The sequence below is a fragment of the Hemitrygon akajei genome, chromosome 15 (genome assembly GCF_048418815.1).
Source record: "Hemitrygon akajei chromosome 15, sHemAka1.3, whole genome shotgun sequence".
NCBI lineage: Eukaryota > Metazoa > Chordata > Chondrichthyes > Myliobatiformes > Dasyatidae > Hemitrygon > Hemitrygon akajei.
In genome coordinates this window covers 77,160,685-77,180,663 of record NC_133138.1, presented here as the reverse complement: position 1 = coordinate 77,180,663, position 19,979 = coordinate 77,160,685, and the positions used below count along the sequence as shown (strand labels likewise).

Below are 19,979 nucleotides of genomic sequence, written 5' to 3'. Positions count from 1 at the left end.
CAGCCCCAAACCATGATGCTCCCGCCACCATGCTTCACAGTTGGGATGAGGTTTTGGTGTTGGTGTGCAGTACCCTTTTTGCTCCAAACATAGTGGTGTGCATTTCTGCCAGAAAATTCAATTTTTGTCTTATCTGTCCACAGAACATTGTCACAGAAGTATTGTGGAACATCCAGGTGGTCTTTTGCAAACTTGAGACATGCAGTAATTTTTTTTTTGTAGAGTAATGGTTTCCTCTGTGGTGTCAATCCAAGAACACCATTTTTGTTCGCCTGTTTTTCTTATAGTGGACACATGAGCAGAACTTTAGCAAGTTCTAGAGCAGGGGTGTCAAACTCATTTTAGGTCATGGGCCGGATTGAACAAAATGCAGCTTCATGCGGGCCGGATCAGTCGGACACGTGCGAACGCAGCTTTCGTTGCCTCCATTTTTTCAGCCTGCTCTCATGTGTCTCAGTCTCTGCTGTAACTACAAAGTGTTTCACTTTACAAATTCCGTTTCTTATGAAGAAGACTGCCGAATAAACACTAAAAACCCTGAAAACCTGGTACCTGAATAAACTCAGCATTAGCCATATCATACGCCATAGGCGCTTCGATTACTGGGGCCAGCTTTAATAGTAATTAGATATTATCTCGCGGGCCAAAGATAATTCCACCGCGGTGCCAGATTTGGCCCGCGGGCCTTGAGTTTGACATATATGTTCTAGAGAAAAAAGATCTAGTGCTTTCTGCAGATCTTTTGCTGTTACCCTTGGGTTCTTTTTCACCTCTTCCAGCATTGCATATTGTGATCTTTGCTGAACACCCACCCCTCCTAGGAAGAGTTGCAGTAGTACTGAATTTCCTCCATTTGTAGATGATTTCTCTTACTATGGATTGATGAACTCAGGTCTTTAGAAATGCTTTTGTAGCCTTTTCCAGGATCATGCATCTCTACAGTTCTTCTAAGTTTCTCTGAAGTTGTTTTGACCAAGGCATGGTGCACATAAACAGATCTTTCTGGAGAAGAGCAGGCTCTGACAGTGAACTGACTTTGTTTGTCTTTTTTTAAAAAATAGGGCAGGGCACCTCTACAACCCACACCTCCAATCTCATCATTGATTGGAACACCCGACTCAGGGGAGTTGGAAGATCTACGGCTGTGTGCCCAGAGACCTGAGATCTTTGGGCGGAGCTCAAAAACAAAGTGATGCAACAGACTTTTAGCATCGTTAACCAGCAAGTTGTTTGTTATGTCTCCCCTCTCGCTGTGAAAAGGAGACATCTCTTTCTCCCTTATTTAGGGAGAGAGAGCACCTGCGGTGAACAAGTAGCCTTTGAGGTACAGCAGGTCTATCTTTACTGTTGCCTTGCTCATGCTTGGGTGCTCGGTGATGGGTGCTGATGCCTTTTTTTTGCTGATGGGGGAGGGGGAGGATTGTTGCTTGCTGCTGCTTACTCACAGGAGGGAGGGGAGCAGGGACAACTTTGGGGTACTAATGTTTAATTGTCATTCATTCTTTGGGGCACTCTTGTTTCATGGATGATTGTGAAGAAAAAGCATTTCAGGATGTATATTATATACATTTCTCTGACATTAAATGTACCTTTGAAACAGCTTTTGTAGAAGGCATTCCTTCAGAGGTTCATGTTTTTGAACCTAGACTGAGATTGTCTAAATGGTGTACCCGGTACCAATGAGAAGTACAATGGTTTGTGTTATTAGCTTAGGCAGATTATGTTTGTCTATTATTGACTTGGATGAAGATCAAATCACATTTTATTCACGATTAATGTAGAAAACCAGGTAACTGCAAATGGATTACAAACCTTTTCTTGCAACTATAGATGCAAATATTTCAAAATCCAAAGAAAACTTTTGGCCCCATGCATTTCGGGTAAGGGTGCTCAACCTGTATTTTAAGGCCTGCATATTGAGAGGCACAAAACACTTCCATTTACCGCACAAGCACCTTCAGCACTCCCAACTCAGGCAATGATGCCAAGTTAGGACAAAGCATTGAGTAAGGTTAAATCAGTTAAATACATTTTCTATTAGCAATAAGCAAACACATTTTCCCAGCATTCCAGAATCAGCTTTATTATCACGGGCATGTGACAGGAAATTTGTTAACATTTTAGTAAATAGTGACCCATACAAATCCACAATTGCTTCTTACAATCAGGATTGGTGCCCAGGGTTCATACACGGTGAATTTGAAGATTCTACCCAAGGTCTGGTCAGTGCAAGATAGTCAAAAACAGGACTTCACAAATGCCAAGAGGACAGAGGATAGATGTGTGAACAATTTTATTAAACATGTTTAAGTGAAAAATAAAATTGTTTTAAAATAATTCTTACAAATACCATCTTATTGCTTTGTTGAAAAATTAACTATGGCAATTCCACCACAGAATTTAAATACTGAACACACATTTAAAGCAGACTGCAATCAGTCACAGAAATGCATTCAGATATACAATTTGAATGCAATCCTAGGTTTAATTTTATTTCACTTTACAGAATCCATCATACATGTATGAAGTTTATCTAAACATGGATCTATTTTAATTTCAGTACATTAATCAAGAACTTGTGAATTTAAGTTCAATGTAGATGACATTTACATACTAGTCTCTCAGAAAATTAGTGCTGACATTTGCCGATACCTCAACCATGTAATTGTTCTTCATTGGCAAAGATAAAGAGCAGCTTTTTGACTTGCAAAGATTAAAACCATGCCTGAATCCCATCTGCTCGGGACCGATGGGCATTTTCCCCACTCAGGAAATGTAGCCTAATAGTAGCACAAACCAATCAAAAGTCAGTTAATTCATGTCCTATCAGTACCACATAGTACTATTTCTATACAATGTCACATGGGTAGTGTAATGTAGTCTTGCTTTCTAATAATTCCTTGTATGAATACATTCAGCAAGTTAATAAATGGGTAGAGTTGCAACTTGATAAAGGGCTTTCATCTTAAATCCTTTTGCTGATATTACCTCATTTAAATAAAAGCACCTTGTACAGAATTCAGCTTCTTCCATTCCTGAATATTGTAGCCAGACTTGAAGGTCCTTTGCAGGGATAATTGTGTTTTCAAAAGTAGGTTCAGGAACATCTCAATTCCCTACCATTGTTATATTAAAATGAAAAGCTCAGTATATGATGGCATGTGCTCTGTAGAAACATTATCCATTTAACAAGACTATTCTGCATACAGACCTCAATGCAATGAGACGATGGCATGCTTTAAAGCATTGATGACACAAGGTACACCAACCCAGCAATTGCTCAGAACTGCAAATCTCTTTAGTACAGCAAATGCAAGATGAATGAGAAACTTAAAGATTGAAAATAGTTTATTTCAAAAAAAATGAGAACATGTGAAAAATGGTCCAGTCAAATTAATTACAAATTATTTACTGCAACAAACAGAAGAGGGAAGCTCTTTAAGTAATGAACCTCTAAACAAAATGCTTAAAGTTCCAAATAAAAATTGAATGGTGTAAAAACAGTGTTAAAGAAACAAGCATAAATTTACTTCATGGGTACAATTTTTTTTGAACACCGTCAGTAGTTGATCCCACGCAATAACCTTCCAGGTTTATCTTACAACCCTTTATCTAAATTTCATAATTTCCTCTTTGTTCAACACCACTTAAAATTCTGCTCTCAGAACTGTTTTTAAACAGATGTTGCTATTTGCAGTTAACCACCAAAGAGGAGACACAAATAACGACTTCATCCACTTTTCTTCCTCCCCTTAAACACAACTAAGTATTATCAATGTACCAAGGCCTCTTCACAGATATTGATGAGAGAACATGCATTTTATTAGTAGCAACATCATACTACTTCCCCAAAGAGTACAATTCTTGAATCTTTAATCCAACTTTTAACTCCAGGCCTGACTGTGCCAATTAATGCTTCAGTTAGCCACATTTCTTCGATGAATAGTTTTCCTATTTTCCCTTTGTTCTCCTATAATAAGCTGTTTGCTGCACAATCCTAGAGTAACACTGCAGCACTTAAGATGTCACAGAGTTGTCACATCACCTTGACAACTCTACTTGAGACCATTGATAAAAATCATTCCCCATCAAGTTTGAGGTTGAGGAGCAATTAAGACCATAGGTTATGATCATGACTGTCCTGATCAAGGGGACTAATACAAGCTGTTTTGGTAATAGAGGTATGCTTCCAGAAGATCTTCAAACCAAGAAATTAGCTTTAGGAGAAACAAGTGTAAAATTCGCTATTTTAAACAGGAGAAAACACATCCATTTATTAACATTCAATTTACCCACCTATGATCAAAGGCTGGGGCACAGACTGTAGCAATGATTCAACTAGAAATAGAGCTCAAAATCATTTAACAAGCATGATTTATAATAAAGCAACCATGGCATATGGTTTGGACAACAGGATATGGGACCAACAATCCAAAGGAGACTGCTCAACTGCAAGACTACCTCAGTTTTTGGACCAGTTTAATCCTAGAGAACTGGATTGCTGGTACTTCTCCTTAAATAATCTGCTAAAAGAATAACCAAAGCAGCAGCAAATGTCAGTCACAACATTAATATCTATGCAAATGGCCAAACTAGATTATTACAACCAGGAAACAAATTTCCAATCAAGCAAATTAATGACACTAATTGTACTAAATGATGCAAAGTAGTTGACAGCTCTGAATGCTCCACATTACAGAATCTTACTCCCATCTGGATCAGTAGGTCCTGAATGATTCACCACTTGGTTTTCTACCCAGCAGTTTCTCAATGCAACCAAGGGGTTCTACCCCACCCCCAATTTGCAACAGCAAACAGTTGCTATGACTACATTCATTTACCCCACTAAGAGGAAATCCACAAGAGAAAAAAGTTCCAAAACTCTATAATGAAATTTCCACCATGCCACTATTACTCCATTAAAAAGAAAGCTAAATTTGAACTTTATATGGGTACTGTACATCTTGCTTGACTGACTAACAGGGCACTGGAAAAGTTAATTTGCCAGAGTAGGAAACCTACAGTTTCTACTCCTGGCTGCATGCCACTGGATTCCTGATTGTCACAAAGTCTTGTTACAGATATTTAATGCTGTCTGTATAATTACAGCTCAATAAATGCAACATCACTCCTTTCAAACTCGTTTATAAAGAACTTGCCCCTCAGTGACTTTCACACAACCAAAGTTTTCAATTACAATGACAATACAATCATATATCATCTTGTACACAAAATCAGAGCGATAATTAATCAGCCATGTTACCCCTCTCCCCGCCCCCAAACTTAGAAAATCAATAATATAATTCTTGCTTAGAAACAGACAGTGCCATGTCTACAGCATCCAAAATCACAACTCAAAACTCCAGAATCACATTTTGTCATAAGTGAGAATGCTATTACACATTATAGATAAAAGGAAAGGTTACAAAGATATGTTATGCATGTTTCTAGGGGATGTTCACAAGACAATGCTTAAAAAATTCTAAAACATTAAAATTAGTCAACTTACTTAACAAGGTTTTGAAGAAAGGAAACATTTACAGTAGCTTGACAAGATACTGGAAGTCCAGAGGCAACAAAGTAGTTAGCTCCAACCATCTGATGTTGGTTGGGCAGAGCTGCCTTTTTAACAGCCAAGGCGTCTTTTAAAAATTCAAATGGCAGTTGCTCCTTGCCAAGTTTCATTTGGAGGCACTACGTGTCAGAGGTTGCGAAGGGGACAGGAGGATGGAAGATGGGAAAAATCCAATGAGCCATGACTTGTGTAACTGAAAATAAGCTTTTGGCCAATCAGCCTTGTGCTGTATTTAAATCAAATTAGAACAGATTAATGCAACCATACCCTATACAAGTTTCTTGGCCTCAAAGAAGCTTTTCAAGTGTCTCATCTGCCAGATTCCAGTCAGGATAAGTATCAGCGTTTGCACAATTGACCACCACAATACTCTCTGATTGGTGCTTTCACTAGTTCCCCGGAATCGTTCCTCCCGATACTGAAATGAGAAAAATATTTTCAGAATGTAGACCACTTACAGCTCAGAAGGCCACATCTTGTAGACCTCAGTTTATTACCCTATTCTCCATACAAATGCAGGTAGTTGACAGCCATTCCAGTTTTCTATTGTACAAGATCACAGCCAACATTTTCAGCTTTCCTTAAGTGGTCACCACTCAGTAGATCATTCAATAACTTCAATGGGTATAAAATATTAATAGAATTATTTGGATCGGCATTAAAATTAAATACTTCTGCACGTTAGCAATTTACAGATAATAGAAGGAAACCAAAGGCTGCTAATGATTCAAAGCAGGCAATCAATAGAAAAATAAATGTGTACTGCTTGTTTATGCTTGAAACAGTAGGTAGTTATAAGGCTACTAAGCATACAAAAACAGTTTGTGGGTTCTGGAAGGTGTTTCAGCAGGGATGAGTTTTGTTTTTGCTTTGTCTAGAACTCTCAGCTTTGTTTTCCTATCTCGTCAACCGAAGTGACTTGGCTAATAACTGACTTTTCTGATGGAGGAAGCCAAGATGGTTCATGCACTCAGCACATCTAGTTGAGTGAGCATGGTGGTGAATAGCACAGCCTTTACTTTTAACACACATAAGCTGGGCCAAGCAAAGCTGCTGCTGCTGCTCTGCAAATGGAAAAATGTAACTTAATGCTTTATGAAAATGTTTTAATCGTTAGGGAAAAATTCCACCTTCACATCACTCCAATGATACTCAAACATACTCCATGTACACTATTCCATATATTATGCTGCTGCAAGAATAATGCATTATACCTGGAGAGTTATAGCTAATTAATAGTTCTTTGTAATTTTGGTTAATCACTATCCTTCAACTGCATCATTTAGCATGGCAGTAAATGAAATTGGTTTAACCCCATTTGAACCAATTTTGCAGACATTTCAGGATGCCTTGGTGTTCACTTGGAAATTCAAATCTTGGATCTTGTATGTTGCACTGCTTCCCCATCTCCTACAAATTTTTCAACACAGTAATTGGAAAAATACTTGATTCTTCACAGAAGTAGTATTTATTAACTGATTTTCTGAAAAATATTAATTTATAATTCAAATTATATTCTATCCTTTGGAACCTGAGCTCCTACAACTGTAGGTACAACCACACACATATGCCTTGTCTCCTTGCCTGTGGAAGACATGGACTCTCAGTTTCCTTGCCTCAACCATTTGCACCATAAAACATCAGTTATTACTGTTGAGGGCTGTGCTTGCAAGGTCACCCAAACTTCAGGGAAGGACAGAAAACTTCTACTCTTCTTCAACTCTTGGGAGCATGCATTTCACCAGCCTGCCCAGGTCTCTGACCCCACTCTTCAATAAACACCTCCCTTAAACCAACAGAGCATTCATTCAACAGCAATATCTCCCCACAGTTAGAAGAACATTACTTGCTTTGCAATTTGTCCCTCTAAGATTGCTGCTGAGATCGATGCTAAATGCCAAAGCCACAAAAACATGCAAACGATCAATAGAGGATGCTCCACTGAAAATGACTCAAATTTGGTGCAATGTTAAACAAGGAAGTTCAGTGACCTCTATCTTTATCTGATTTTCACAAGCAACTCTGGGTAAGCCACAACACTGTTACTAAGGCAGAAAACAAAAATAGGTGTGGAGTAAACCCAAGCACGCTGACCATAGACAATTCCTTGATACAGAACATAGGGACTTGTATCAAATTTTATTGCTGTGGCATCTCCACATTCACAGTTTATTTCTTTTGCCAGATTGACTACAATTTCCACACACTTTTAACTCAAATTCTTGCCTTACTTCCCATTTTCATTTCCATCTTTATCCTCCCACTGAGAGTTACAGTACTGGTCCAGTCTTCGGCAACCTGGATTTTTAAAATTTTTTTTTAAATATGTGGTTCTGCGTGGTAAGAACTCCATACAACCCTGATCTCCTTATCAAGGCTGTCTGGGATGACCTGGAGACAGAAGCAAGTAAGAAAGCCAGAGTCTACAAAAGAACTGTGGCAAGGTCTCCAAGATGCCTAGAACAATTTAACAGCCTATTTTCTTATAAAACTGCATGATAATGTACCTAAAGAATATAGCGTGTTTACTGCACTCTATTGTAAATGTTCCAATATTTAGAAACTTTACATTTAATTCTGAAAGTACCTTTGCTTTACAGAACTCTTTAAAAACATGTGCCCAAGACTTCGTGCACAGTACTGTACAACTCAGCCTCTCCTCCCGCCCACTTAGTTTACCCCTCCATTAATCATGTTCCTTCACACTTAATCAAATGATAATTACAAATAAACCTCTCATTTACTCCTATAGTTGTATGCTTACTCTGATCACACCGATGTTCCTGCTTCCCTCACACATCTCCTTAATAGTTGCAAACAAGGCTACAGTAAACCCTCCTTACTATCATTACTACAAATCAACAGTCATCTTAATGAGGCCCTCCGCTGGTCAAGGTCGACCATGGATGTTGCATCCCAGCTGTCTACAGGATACGCAAGCCTCTACACACGCCAGGCCAATACTATATGGAGAGCAAGCTGTTGTCCACGTAGCAGGCTCCCCCTCTCCAGACTGCTGATGAAACCAAAGGAACGGCAGGGACTGATACAGCTTGGTATCAGTGAGTCACAGGAGTTACCAGTCAGCATTGAACTCACAGGCCAGCCTTAGGGACTGCAGCTCGATTGTTCCTCAGGGTTTACTCCCAAAGCCTTCCCCACGAGTGGGTATAGCCGCAAGGTATTGGAGGCTTGAGTTCAGCTTTCCTTCTCCTATACAAGCTGCCGACCATGGTTGAAGGGCCCCTTCTGCCCAAGGCAGCTGGTTTTAAGGCATCAGTAACCCACCTTTGCCCTTCTACCATCAGTAGAAACTGTTCAACCAGACCTGGTAGCTAAGCCACACATGAACACCAGAAGCTGGACTTGATTGTTAGAGGCTATTTGAGATCCACGCATTTAATAAGCAGTGGGAGCTTATCCCCACTACCAGTCCAGCGATAATACTTTTATAATACTTTTATATTAGGTCACCTACTTCCACCATCACCACTCCCAAAATTCCTGCCAACTTACTCGCTGGTAGTTCTGCTCTTTCTGTATTTGCTCCACTTGTTCAATCAGTTGCCTTACTCGAAGCTGAAGCTCTGAGAGCTTGTCCTTTGCTGCAATTTCAACATAGTCATTTGCATGTTCACCGACCTGAATGTCCAAATGAACTCGCTGTAACAGAAAGAAAATCCTTAATTAAGACACCTTCTGTGCAAATGGTTGAGTAACCACTATGCAGAGACAAAGCAAGGAATCCATCATGAAACTTTAGGCAAAATGTTTTTCTGTATTGAATGAGTGTGTCAAACTATGAACATAAAGTCTCAAATTAGGGACATCAGCCAGAATTTGTTGACTGTCCTTTTCTTCTACACTTATACATCCATCCACAAGCAAAATCACAATTAAAATATCCCAGGAAATCTCCGATTCCCATAAAATTGATTGCAAGACCAAATCTAGGACAGCACTCTCAAAGGAGGAACTTTTTTTTTTAAGCTAAATATTGCTTCACATTAACAGCGCAGACCCACCCAACCAATATACTTTCATGTATTTTTTCCTTTCTGGTGATCAATCAGGCAAACTAGTTTTTATCTAACATTTCTGCAGAAAACAATTCCAAAGCCATTTTCTCCCTCTGTATCCAATGGCATAGCTTAAGCACAAATTAAAAGTCAGTCATTCACACTCCCAAACCATCTCCAAGGGACAATTTATACAACTGGTTACTGTTGGTAATGGTGTGGAGTAGCTGCAAGGTAGAAGAGTCTGTCTTTTAAATAAGGGACGTTTTCTACCTTGCTAAATTACACTCATGTTACATGCACAATTCTGTTCGTCAAATTACATAAAGAATAGGCATGAAAAAGATGTAGTACAGATTTGAAGATATGACAAAAAAGGATCAACTTGCAATGAAACCTCTACTGATGAAAGAACAAAGCACGAGACAACAGGGGTGATTATTGGCAGAATTCTTTAGGATAAAGGCTTAAGTACTTCCTTAACTGCGAAGTATTTTAGAACACATGTAATTTAAACAGCAATGAATAAATACATCTTCCTTTTCTTTTTGGCTAGCCCACAACAAAAAAAACATCAAAATAGCCAGTGAAAAATTCAGGAGAAATTCTTTACCAAGCAGTAGAAAGAATATGAACATGTCACAGAAAACAGATGAACAACTAAAAAAATTACGTTGAAAGTAATGCTGAATAAATAGGTAGAATGAAATAGAATACACTCGTGGAAGTAAATGAGGTAGAATGAGAATTAATGGCATGATAAAACAGTACTGACCTATGCTATATAGTAAAACATTTACTGTTACTAATTTTAGCCTTCTCTCCGCCATGTCATTCGTATATTCATTCCTTACCAGGACTCCTGATGCAAAGAGAGAGATTTTGGTGGAATTAGAGTGCAGGCAGATCTGATGTTCTCCTGGAATGTGAGAGGTGAATGTGAATCGTCCCTCAGCAGCATACTGTCGTGAGAGAACAACCTGCAAAGGATAAGAAGGCAATACAGTAAATATTTGATTTCCTCTATTTTACCATTTTTAAACCTTGCGCACATGATAAAATACTGGACTGGCAGTTAGCAGCCTGGCATGTAGAAAAATATCCACACCATTTTATTAAATTAAGCTGGACTGATAAACCCATGGACCATCAACAGCAATAACATACTTGAGTGTTAACTTTCAACAAACCTGAACTTAACTTGTCATTATGAAAATGACAAAGTTATCTGAGAAGAAGGATCCAAGATTAGTCCTGGACCAAAGGCCTGGGAAACTGGTATTGGGAAAATTATTAGAAAAACTCCAAGGGACAGCTTAAATCAGCACTGAGAGACACAAGGTGACTGAAGACAGTTATGGTGAATGTGTTAGATAATGGTAGTTTCTGACTAAAAGGACTAAATCTTTGAGGAATCAACAAGGAGCACTGGGTGCTATATTTGATGATCATTTGGCAATACACTGATGAATCAATCAGGAAGCAAGTTAAGTTAGAACTAGTATTGTTGAATTAATGATCTCATAGTAAAGGATATTGGTACTTGACAAATCTCAATAGATTGAAAGGAATATTTCAAGAGAAGAATGTGGAGTCTGACTAAGGAAGCTAAGGTATAATAGTACAAAGACCCTACAAAGATCAATGCCTCAGATTAGTGATAAGCCAGAGTACTGGGAAATTTGTAGCTATCAGCAAAAGATGACTAAAATATAATTGAGGGAAAAGATAGGGAGTTAAGAGTAAAGAAACAAGAAACAAATAATAACAGATAGCAAACGCTTCCATAAATAAGAATGGATAAATATACTGCATTTGTACTTCCAGAAGACATTCAATTTCTGTCAAACGCAGGCCTGGATGTAATAATGCTTGAATTGTCAGCTAACAGAAAATATATTCAGGATAAAACTGTTGTTTTTGGATTGGCAATAAATAACTGGTGCATTGCCTGAAGGTGTACAGTGCTGGGTGCTCAACTATTTGTAACATAGATTAATGGGCTAAGGGGCCAAATAGCTAAGTGCATGCTGATATAAAGATGGGTGGGCTTTCAAGTCCCAGGACAACTGAGCCTGAAAAGTGATTATAGCTTAACATCTGTAGTCGGGAAGATGCTTAAAGCTGTCATTAAGGAAGAAATAGCGAAACATTTAGAAAGGAATGGTTTCATTAGACAGACGCAGCATGGATTCAGAACGGGCAGGTCCTGTTTGACAAACTTATTGGAGTTCTTTGAGGACATAATGGGTGCAGTGGATAGAGGGGAACGGGTGGATGTCGTATACTTGTATTTTCAGTAGGCGTTCGATAAGGTGCCGCACAAGAGACTTAAATAAGTGAGATACAGATGCATGGAGTTGGAAGAAGAGTATTGGCATGGATAGTGGATTGGTTAACCAATAGAAGGCAGAGAGTTGGTATAAATGGGTGTTTCTCCAGTTGGCAGTCAGTAGTGAGTGGGGTGCCACAAGGATTGGTGCTGGGCCCACAGCTATTTACCATTTACACTGATGATTTGGAAGGGGGACTGAGTGTAGCGTAGCAAAATTTGCTGATGACACTAAACTGAGAAAAAAAACTGTACAGAGGATGTGCAGAGTCTGCAGAGGGATATAGATAGGTTAAGTGAGTGGGCCAAGGTCTGGCAGATGGAATACAATGTTGGTAAATGTGAGATCATCCGTTTTGGAAGGAATAATGGAAGAGCAGATTATTATTTAAATGGTGAAAGATTTGCAGCATGCTGTTGTGCAGATGGACTTGGGAGTGCTTGTTCATGAATCACAAAAAGTTGGCTTGCAGTTACAAAAGGTTACTAAGGCGGCAAATGGGCGGCTGGCCTTTATTGCTAGAGGAATTGAATTCAAGAGTAGGGGGGTCATGCTGCAACTATACGGGGTACTGGTGAGGCCACACCTGGACTACTGTGTGCAGTTCTGTTCTTCATACTTGAGGAAGGATATACTAGCTTTGGAGGCAGTGCAGAGGAGGCTCACCTCAGAGAATGTACTTGCAACAGTGCTTACAATTTTGGATCCTTATTTTTAAAAAAAGATATGCTCTAAAAATAATATTTAAGGCAGTGAGAGAAGGCTTACTAGTTTGATTCATGGGATAAAGAGATTAGTACAAAAAGAAAGGATGAGTGTATATTCAAAGTGCAGAAAATGAGAGGTTAGTCCAGAGAAAAACAACTGAGTGGTTGCTAATAGAATGGTTCCCCAACTAAGTGTAGACAAGGAGCATTCCCCCCACCCCCCCAGAGACTTTGCAACACTTTAAACAAAGGCTGCTGAGCAGAAAATGTTAAACCCTTTAACTCTCCAGGCTGGAGATTTATAGAGAATTAAGCTATCATGGAGTCGAGGGGTGTGGTAAAGTGGTGTTGCAGCCAGCAGAGGATCAGTCACATTACTGAGCGGTAGAGCAGGCTTAAGGAGCCAATTAGCATGCTCCTGCTTTTTTTTTTAAATTTAAGCTTTATGAATTCTATCAAGCTTGCTCATAAAGCCCAAGAAGTCACACTGATCCAGAATGATTAGCTGGACACAAAAAGGACAAATAGAATTAATTTTCAAAAAGTGAGATAATGTGTTTGAGAGGGGCAAAGGTAGAAAGTAAATGTGCAATGATGTTCAACTTAGCAGGGAGGTGCAAGGGGAGCTTAGAGATCCTGAAAAATAAGACAGGCAGATAAAGTGGCTAAGGCTGCATTCAGTATATCTCGATTAGATTAGGTTAGATTCAACTTTATTGTCATTGTGCAGAGTACAGATACAAAGGCAATGAAATGCAGTTAGCACCTAATCAGAAGTGCAAAAGAATAGTGTTATTTACAAAATAACTGCAAATAAAAAGTGCTACAGCATACATATTTGACTTTAATTATACAAGCACAGTCACTTCTGCTCAAATCATCACAGATGGACATTATAGGTCCAGCAGGAGGAAAGGAGATTTGCAGCAACATTGCCAAGGCTGGAGAATTTGAGCTATGTAAGGAGACAAATCTGTCTGTTAAAAGGGGTGTGATGGGAGATTAAGTACAAAATTGTGAGAGACCTAGACAGCATGTTTGTGAAATTCAGAATTAATAGAACAGAGGGAAGTTTAGGATTTTTGTTTTTGAAACACAGAATAGTGGCAGTTAGGAAACTCACTGTCTGAAATAGCAACAATGGGTGAAACAGTCTTCACACTTAAAAAGGTGTCAACACAGTTAAGGATCACAATGAAAAATGGGGCTCCCTGGAAAAGAAAATCCTTTCTTGGCCAGCATTGGCCAAACTACCTCTTGTCTACAAAGGAAATTCCTTGTTTAATATAAATCACCAACTATCATCAATGCAGATTTCTTTTAATGTTTGGTTAAACTTTCTTAACAACAGTTTACCTCATTGAATACAAATAGAAAACTTTCATAAATAGTTTTTTTTCTGAAACAAAATCAAACTGGAAGGAAAAGATGCAGAAAGAAATCAAAGCTAATATCCTACATTTTAATTCAAAATCCACTTGAAAAGCCAATTACTTTGGACTAAGTAAGCCAGACAGATTTTGCTTTAATTTGGAGCATACCATACCTTTTCATCAGGATCTTTCACTTCCACAAACATTCCCAGCCCTGGAGGAGATGGCAAATACTGCTCCCTCTGTTTGTCATACATTAATGTTTTGTAATTACCTGAAAAATTAAATGAAAAACTGACCATTATTTGCTAAACTACACCAACTGCTCCAGCAGGCATCATCAATGGCCAGAGACTGTTACTGGAAACCAAATCTTTCTGGTCAACTGCTCAATGTACGTTAACAAGCTAGGGACAAAATACTGCAGATGCTGGAATCTGGAGCAACCAAAAGTGTGCTGGAGGAATCCAGCAGGTCATGCAGCATATGGGAAGGAAGAACTGTCAGCATTTTGGGTCCAAACCTTGCAACAGGACTGAATGAGAGGCAAGACAGCCAGCACAGAGAGGAGAAGGGGAGTGGCAATTGATGGACTGAGGAGGGGTGTAAGATAAGCAGGTAGTGCCAGGTAGAGGTGGTGAGTGGGGGGGGGGGGGGGTTAAAAAAACTGGTTAGGTATGAACCTTTCAGGTTTAGTAATATGGAAGTTGGAGACAATTATGAGAAATAGTAATACTGGACTACACAATCATAAATTAGCAGCTTTTAACTTTATTCAATTAAGATAAAGAAAAAAAAATTGCAAAGGGCAAGTAAGATATCTGTGGAAAGAGAAACCAAGGCCAAGAACAATTTGTTAGAACTATGTGGGGAGATGTTCCTCAGATCTCCTCTCTGTAGATTCCAGCCTTGCAGTCGCACAGCCCACTTCCATCTCCTGCCCAAGAGGGCTTGCAATAACCCCAAATATGTTTCTTCTTATTTTGACTCCACACTTTTTCCCCAGTCCAGTCCCTTCCACTTCACATCTGTCACAAATGATTCCCTCTCCACTTTGGAAATTTCCAATTTCCTGGTCCCATCAGCTCATCTTTATGAAAGTACTGTCCTTCACAATGAGGACCCTCCGTTTCTTCCCCGAATAGAAACCCAGCTCTTGTCTACCATAAATCTGCCTATCATTCTCAAACTTAACAACTCTTTCAACTCCTCTTCAGATAAAAAGGTGTAACCCTAAACTCATATGTGCCTTAAGCTATGCCTGTCTTTTGGTGGGATGCATGAAGCAAATTTTAGTTCAGTCCTACCTGGGCCTCACCCCCAAATCTTTTCTTGGTACGTTGACAACTACTTTCATGCAATCATACAGAATTTTAAAATATTACTTTTGATACCAATTTCCACACAGCTCATTTTCATATGGTCGATCTCTTACTAATCCCTTTGTCAATCCCTGCCTCCATTTTAGGGAGATGCCCATTAACTTAACACCCATCACAAATCTACAAACTCCTACAACTGGCTCTACAAGCTTGCCTCCTGCAAATTCACAATCCATTTGCCCAGTTTCTCTGACTGATTCACATTTTCTCTATTGATGAGACTTTCCACACAGATGCTTCTGAGATGACTTCCTTCTTCTGAACCATGGCTACGCCTTGACCAGATTACACACAGGAGGGAGACAAAATTTGGCTGAGTGGTGTCATAACAACAACCTCTCACTCAATGTCAACAAGGTCAGGGAACTTCAGGAGGGGAAAACCAGAGATCTATGAATCAGTCCTCATTGAATGATCAGAGGTGGAGTGGGTTAGCACCTTTAAATTTCTGGGTGTTACTGTTTCAGAGAATCTATCCTGGACCCATCACATAAATGTAATTGCAAAGAAAGCACGACAGTGCCTCTGCTTCCTTACGAGTTTGCAGATGAACTTCTGTAGATATGTACTGGAGAGTATTGACTGGCTGCATTGTGGTCTGGTGTGTAAACACCAATGCCTTTGAACTGAAAACCTTACAAAAAGGTCCTGGATTCAGCCCAGTACATTACAGGTAAATCCCTCCCAACCATTGAGCACATCTACACAAAACACCGTCGTAGGATCCATTAGAGATCCCACCATCCAGGTCATGTTTTCTTCTCGCTGCTGCCATCAGGTAAAAGGTACAAGAACTTCAGGACTCACACCACTGGGTTCAAGGACAGTTACTGCCCCTCAACCATCCTGAATAAAAAGAGATTAACTACACTCACTCACCCCATCACTGAAATGTTCCCACAATCAGTTTTCTCAGGCTCTCATTATTTATATTTGTATTTGCAGAGTTTGTTGTCTTCTGCATTCTGGTTTGATCTTTCATTGATCCTGTTTGTATTCTATACATTCACTGAGCATGCCCACAGGAAAATGAATCTCCGGGTTGCACATGGTGACATACACGTACTTTGATGACAACTTTCCTTTGAACATTGAGTTCATTTATTTCCCAACTTCAGCTCCCGCAGCATGCAACAATAGTTTCCCTGACCTTTACTATCCACCCCACCTGCCTCTGCATTCAACAGATTATGTGCAATTTGTCTAACCTTTGATGAAATTCCACCACCAGACACCAACTCCATACCCAACATGGAATTATTCCATTCACAACTTCATACTCTGCTTGTATCTCCCAACATTTCCCTTCTCATGACAATTTACAACACAGCAGGTGATGCAACACTTGCACCTTTGGCTCTTCCCTTCCAACCATTCTGGGACCCACATAGTCCGTCTATGCCTAGCAGATATTCACTTACGCTGCTAACTAATGTACTGTATTCAGTGTTAACACTGTGGTCTCCGCTAGTCTGTGGTTATCAAATGCAGTTTCGATGACTGCTTTGCAGAGCATCTGCACACAGACCAAGCTTCCTGTTGTGTGATATATTAACTTTCCACCCTACTGGTCTCCTACTCAGGCATGAGCCCCAGTGTACTGTGAAGAATATTATCTCATCATCTGTCTAGGCATAATGCAGCCATTCTAGACTCAATATCAAACTCTAACTCATTTTTTTCAACATTGGAATGGGTCAGTTCATCCATATGTATTGAGTCAGTTTTTCCTTCATACAGCCTCTCCATCCTCAGCTAGCATCCTGATAGATCTTTAAACAAGCTTTTCCATCAGATAACACCAAGTGCCAGAGGCCAAAGTGTCATGACTCATGACATCAACTAAGCAAATATTGGCAAGGTACCGATAGACTTCTGGGGCGGAGCAGTCATGATGAGCTGAACGGTGACTTCTTTGCTTGCACCTTCAGAAACAGCTCTATTTCTATCTTTGATATCTCTTTTTTTCCTTTTCAAGGTTCTTTTGAAGACCCTGACCTGGAGTTACACTCTGACTTTGGTTCTTTGCGGGAATGGGACCCACTCTCAGGGTCTCACGAACTGCTGCTTTTTGATATCCCAATGACACGGCCTGGAAGGCAAGCGCCTTCAGGGGTTTTGGATGCTCTGGAGACATGCTGATTCTGGGCTGGTGCCCCTGACTGAAGCATCACGGGAGAACACGGAACATCGGGAGCAGTGGGTTAGGGGCCGTGGGCTGTGTGCCCCAGGAGCTGCGCTTCTCTGGGGCCGACTCTCTTGGTGCAGAGCTCAGAAAAAGCGACGCAACAAACTTTTAACATCGTAAATCAGCCAGTTGTTTGTTATGTCTCCCCTGTTAGGGGGAGAGAGAGAGAGAGAGACCAGTGGTACGTTGAATAACCGGGTGAACGAAAAGTCTTTGGGATACTGAAGATCTGTGACTTTATTGATGCTTGCTGTATACCTGAGTGCTTGGTGGAGGGCACTGATGCTTTTTGCTGATATGGGGGGGGGGGGGGGGGAGGACGGGGGGACGACCGTTACCTTGCTTCTGCTTGTGCGTGGGAGGAGGGAGCTGGGGGGGCTTTGGGGTCTAACATTTAATTGTCATTCATTTTTGGGGCACTCCTGTTTTCAAGGACGATTGCGAAGAAAAAGAATTTCAGGATGTATATTGTATACATTTCTCTGACATTAAATGTACCTATTGAATGCCATATAGCAATTATCTAGCATAATTTGCATAATAACTTCCAAAGAGAACAAAAGCACGGGTCAAACCTTCAAACATAATTGCCAATAACATCTGTAGGTAGAATCTAGAGGCAGATGTAATTGTCCATCAACTTAGCATTTTATTTCAACATTCAAAAAGCAGACTTTCCTCTCACCATCAGCTCTCATGGGAAAATCATACAATCTGATGCATTCCTACCATCGCCTAGGTATCACTTAAGAATGCATCTACATTTCCTAATTTTTGAAAAACAGCTGCAAAGACAAGGAGCTGATGAACATTGAGCAAAAACACATCCGTTTCAGACGATTCTTCACATCTTGAAACTAATCACTTCTAAACACAACATAAATAATCAACCCCCAGAGAATACTCTAACATTAAAATCATGGCTAATGAGATTGCAACCTCAACTCCACATTCCCACCTAATCTGTTACCCTTATGTATCATATAACTGTCTGGAAAAAAAAACTACTTCCCTGCCCTTTTGTATCTCATCCCTCTTAAACAGACAACCATTACTTTTAAAATTAAGTTGTACCAGCATTATGACCCTCTATGCACTATTAGTATTCACAGCCAATGTGGAGATAAATTCCTCAATACACTTAGAGAAAGTTCCCAATGTGGCCAATGTTGCACAAATATTTGCAAAGCTGCATAAACATTAAGCCAGGTCATTCCATCCATGGAGAATTAGCAAGGTTCCCAGCTCGCACATGGGAATGGCAGTGAGAGTTTTGCAGAACACACAGTAAGTGCTGAAATAAACCTCAAAACCCCCAATTCCAGTAAAACTTACTAACTTTACCCCTCCATACCCAAAACCGCATGATCAAAGTCCTCACTTAATTCATTAATTCCATCAGACATGGCAATAGCAATCTTGATAGAACCATCCACTACATAACACTCGACATACAAATTTCAGTGACATTGCAAAGATGCACTCCTTTTCCTCAAGAAAAAATGGTTAACTAACTCTAAAGTGCATTTATGACTGCTGCTCCCAAGTCACTTATAAAGTGACAGTTCTCTCATAACAAAGTGGCGACTTGTACTACTGGCATAGAAAAAGTACCTGGAAGTGTATCACCTGACTAAGATCTTGCAACTGAATACAAGGAAATTAAATACTTTAGACTAACCAACTCAGGACCCTCAAGATGCAGATTACAGGCCCCACTATCATTCAAAAATGAATTAATAAAACCTTTATAAAACCGTCCAAAAACACTTGCTAGGTCAGCCAGCACTCCCTACCCTCAGCAATCAACAACATTAGGGATATCAGACTGTGGCTTCAGCCCCAAGCCCGGCTCAGGCCTCGCCAGCTGTCTGCCCGCCCTGAAAGAGCGTACGTGTCAGTCAGAGGCCCAGGCAGCCACACATCATTTCTTTTACCTATGACCATAGTCTCGTCGGGTATCTCCTCAATGAAGCATTTCTTCTCTGTTTCCCCAATGTGGAAGTAAAGGCCGGAGCACAGGGTGGCGGTAAAAAGAAACAGCAACAAGCAATGCAGCCATCCACCCACCGCCATCTTAGTTCAACAACCCGTAACACGCCTGCGCACAACTCGCAGCCGGCGAAGGGACTGGTAAATGCGCAAGCGCTCTATGACGTAATCAGCAAGGAGCCTCCTGAGTGCCACGTACAATCCAATGGGTTAGATCGGTGCTTATTGATTGGATGGTATGAAAACTGGATAATGATTGGATAATACCTTATTTCCGCGGTTTCAAAGCGGTTCTTTTGTAGTTCCTCGTTCTGATTGGTCAGTTGTGTCACCTAGGTCCAGGTAAGTAAATTGTGTTGAGTGATCCAGGGATAAGGAGATTTGTCATTGTAAATGTCTTGTTAAAGGAT

The 19,979-nt window shown here is 40.0% G+C and overlaps 1 protein-coding gene across 1 annotated transcript; it reads right to left on the bottom strand.

Moving 5' to 3' along the window:
- Window positions 1-2,276: 2,276 nt before the first annotated feature.
- Window positions 2,277-19,691, bottom strand: LOC140739487 (transmembrane emp24 domain-containing protein 9-like). Its single transcript, XM_073067838.1, has 6 exons — window positions 19,515-19,691; window positions 14,181-14,281; window positions 10,449-10,574; window positions 9,092-9,238; window positions 5,843-5,993; window positions 2,277-5,694 (listed from the first exon to the last, which is right to left on the bottom strand). Exons 1-5 carry the CDS (start codon window positions 19,651-19,653, stop codon window positions 5,844-5,846), a joined length of 663 nt encoding a protein of 220 aa, XP_072923939.1. The 5' UTR covers window positions 19,654-19,691; the 3' UTR covers window positions 2,277-5,694; window position 5,843.
- Window positions 19,692-19,979: the final 288 nt, after the last annotated feature.

Coding starts and splice junctions, on each gene's coding strand:
- LOC140739487 (XM_073067838.1), bottom strand. CDS start 19,653: ATGGCGGTGGGTGGATGGCTGCATTGCTTGTTGCTGTTTCTTTTTACC. Junction 9,239..10,448: donor TCTTTGCATCAGGAGTCCTG/GTAAGGAATGAA, acceptor TTTCTGTTACAG/CGAGTTCATTTGGACATTCA. Junction 5,994..9,091: donor AAGAGCAGAACTACCAGCGA/GTAAGTTGGCAG, acceptor TTCTCATTTCAG/TATCGGGAGGAACGATTCCG.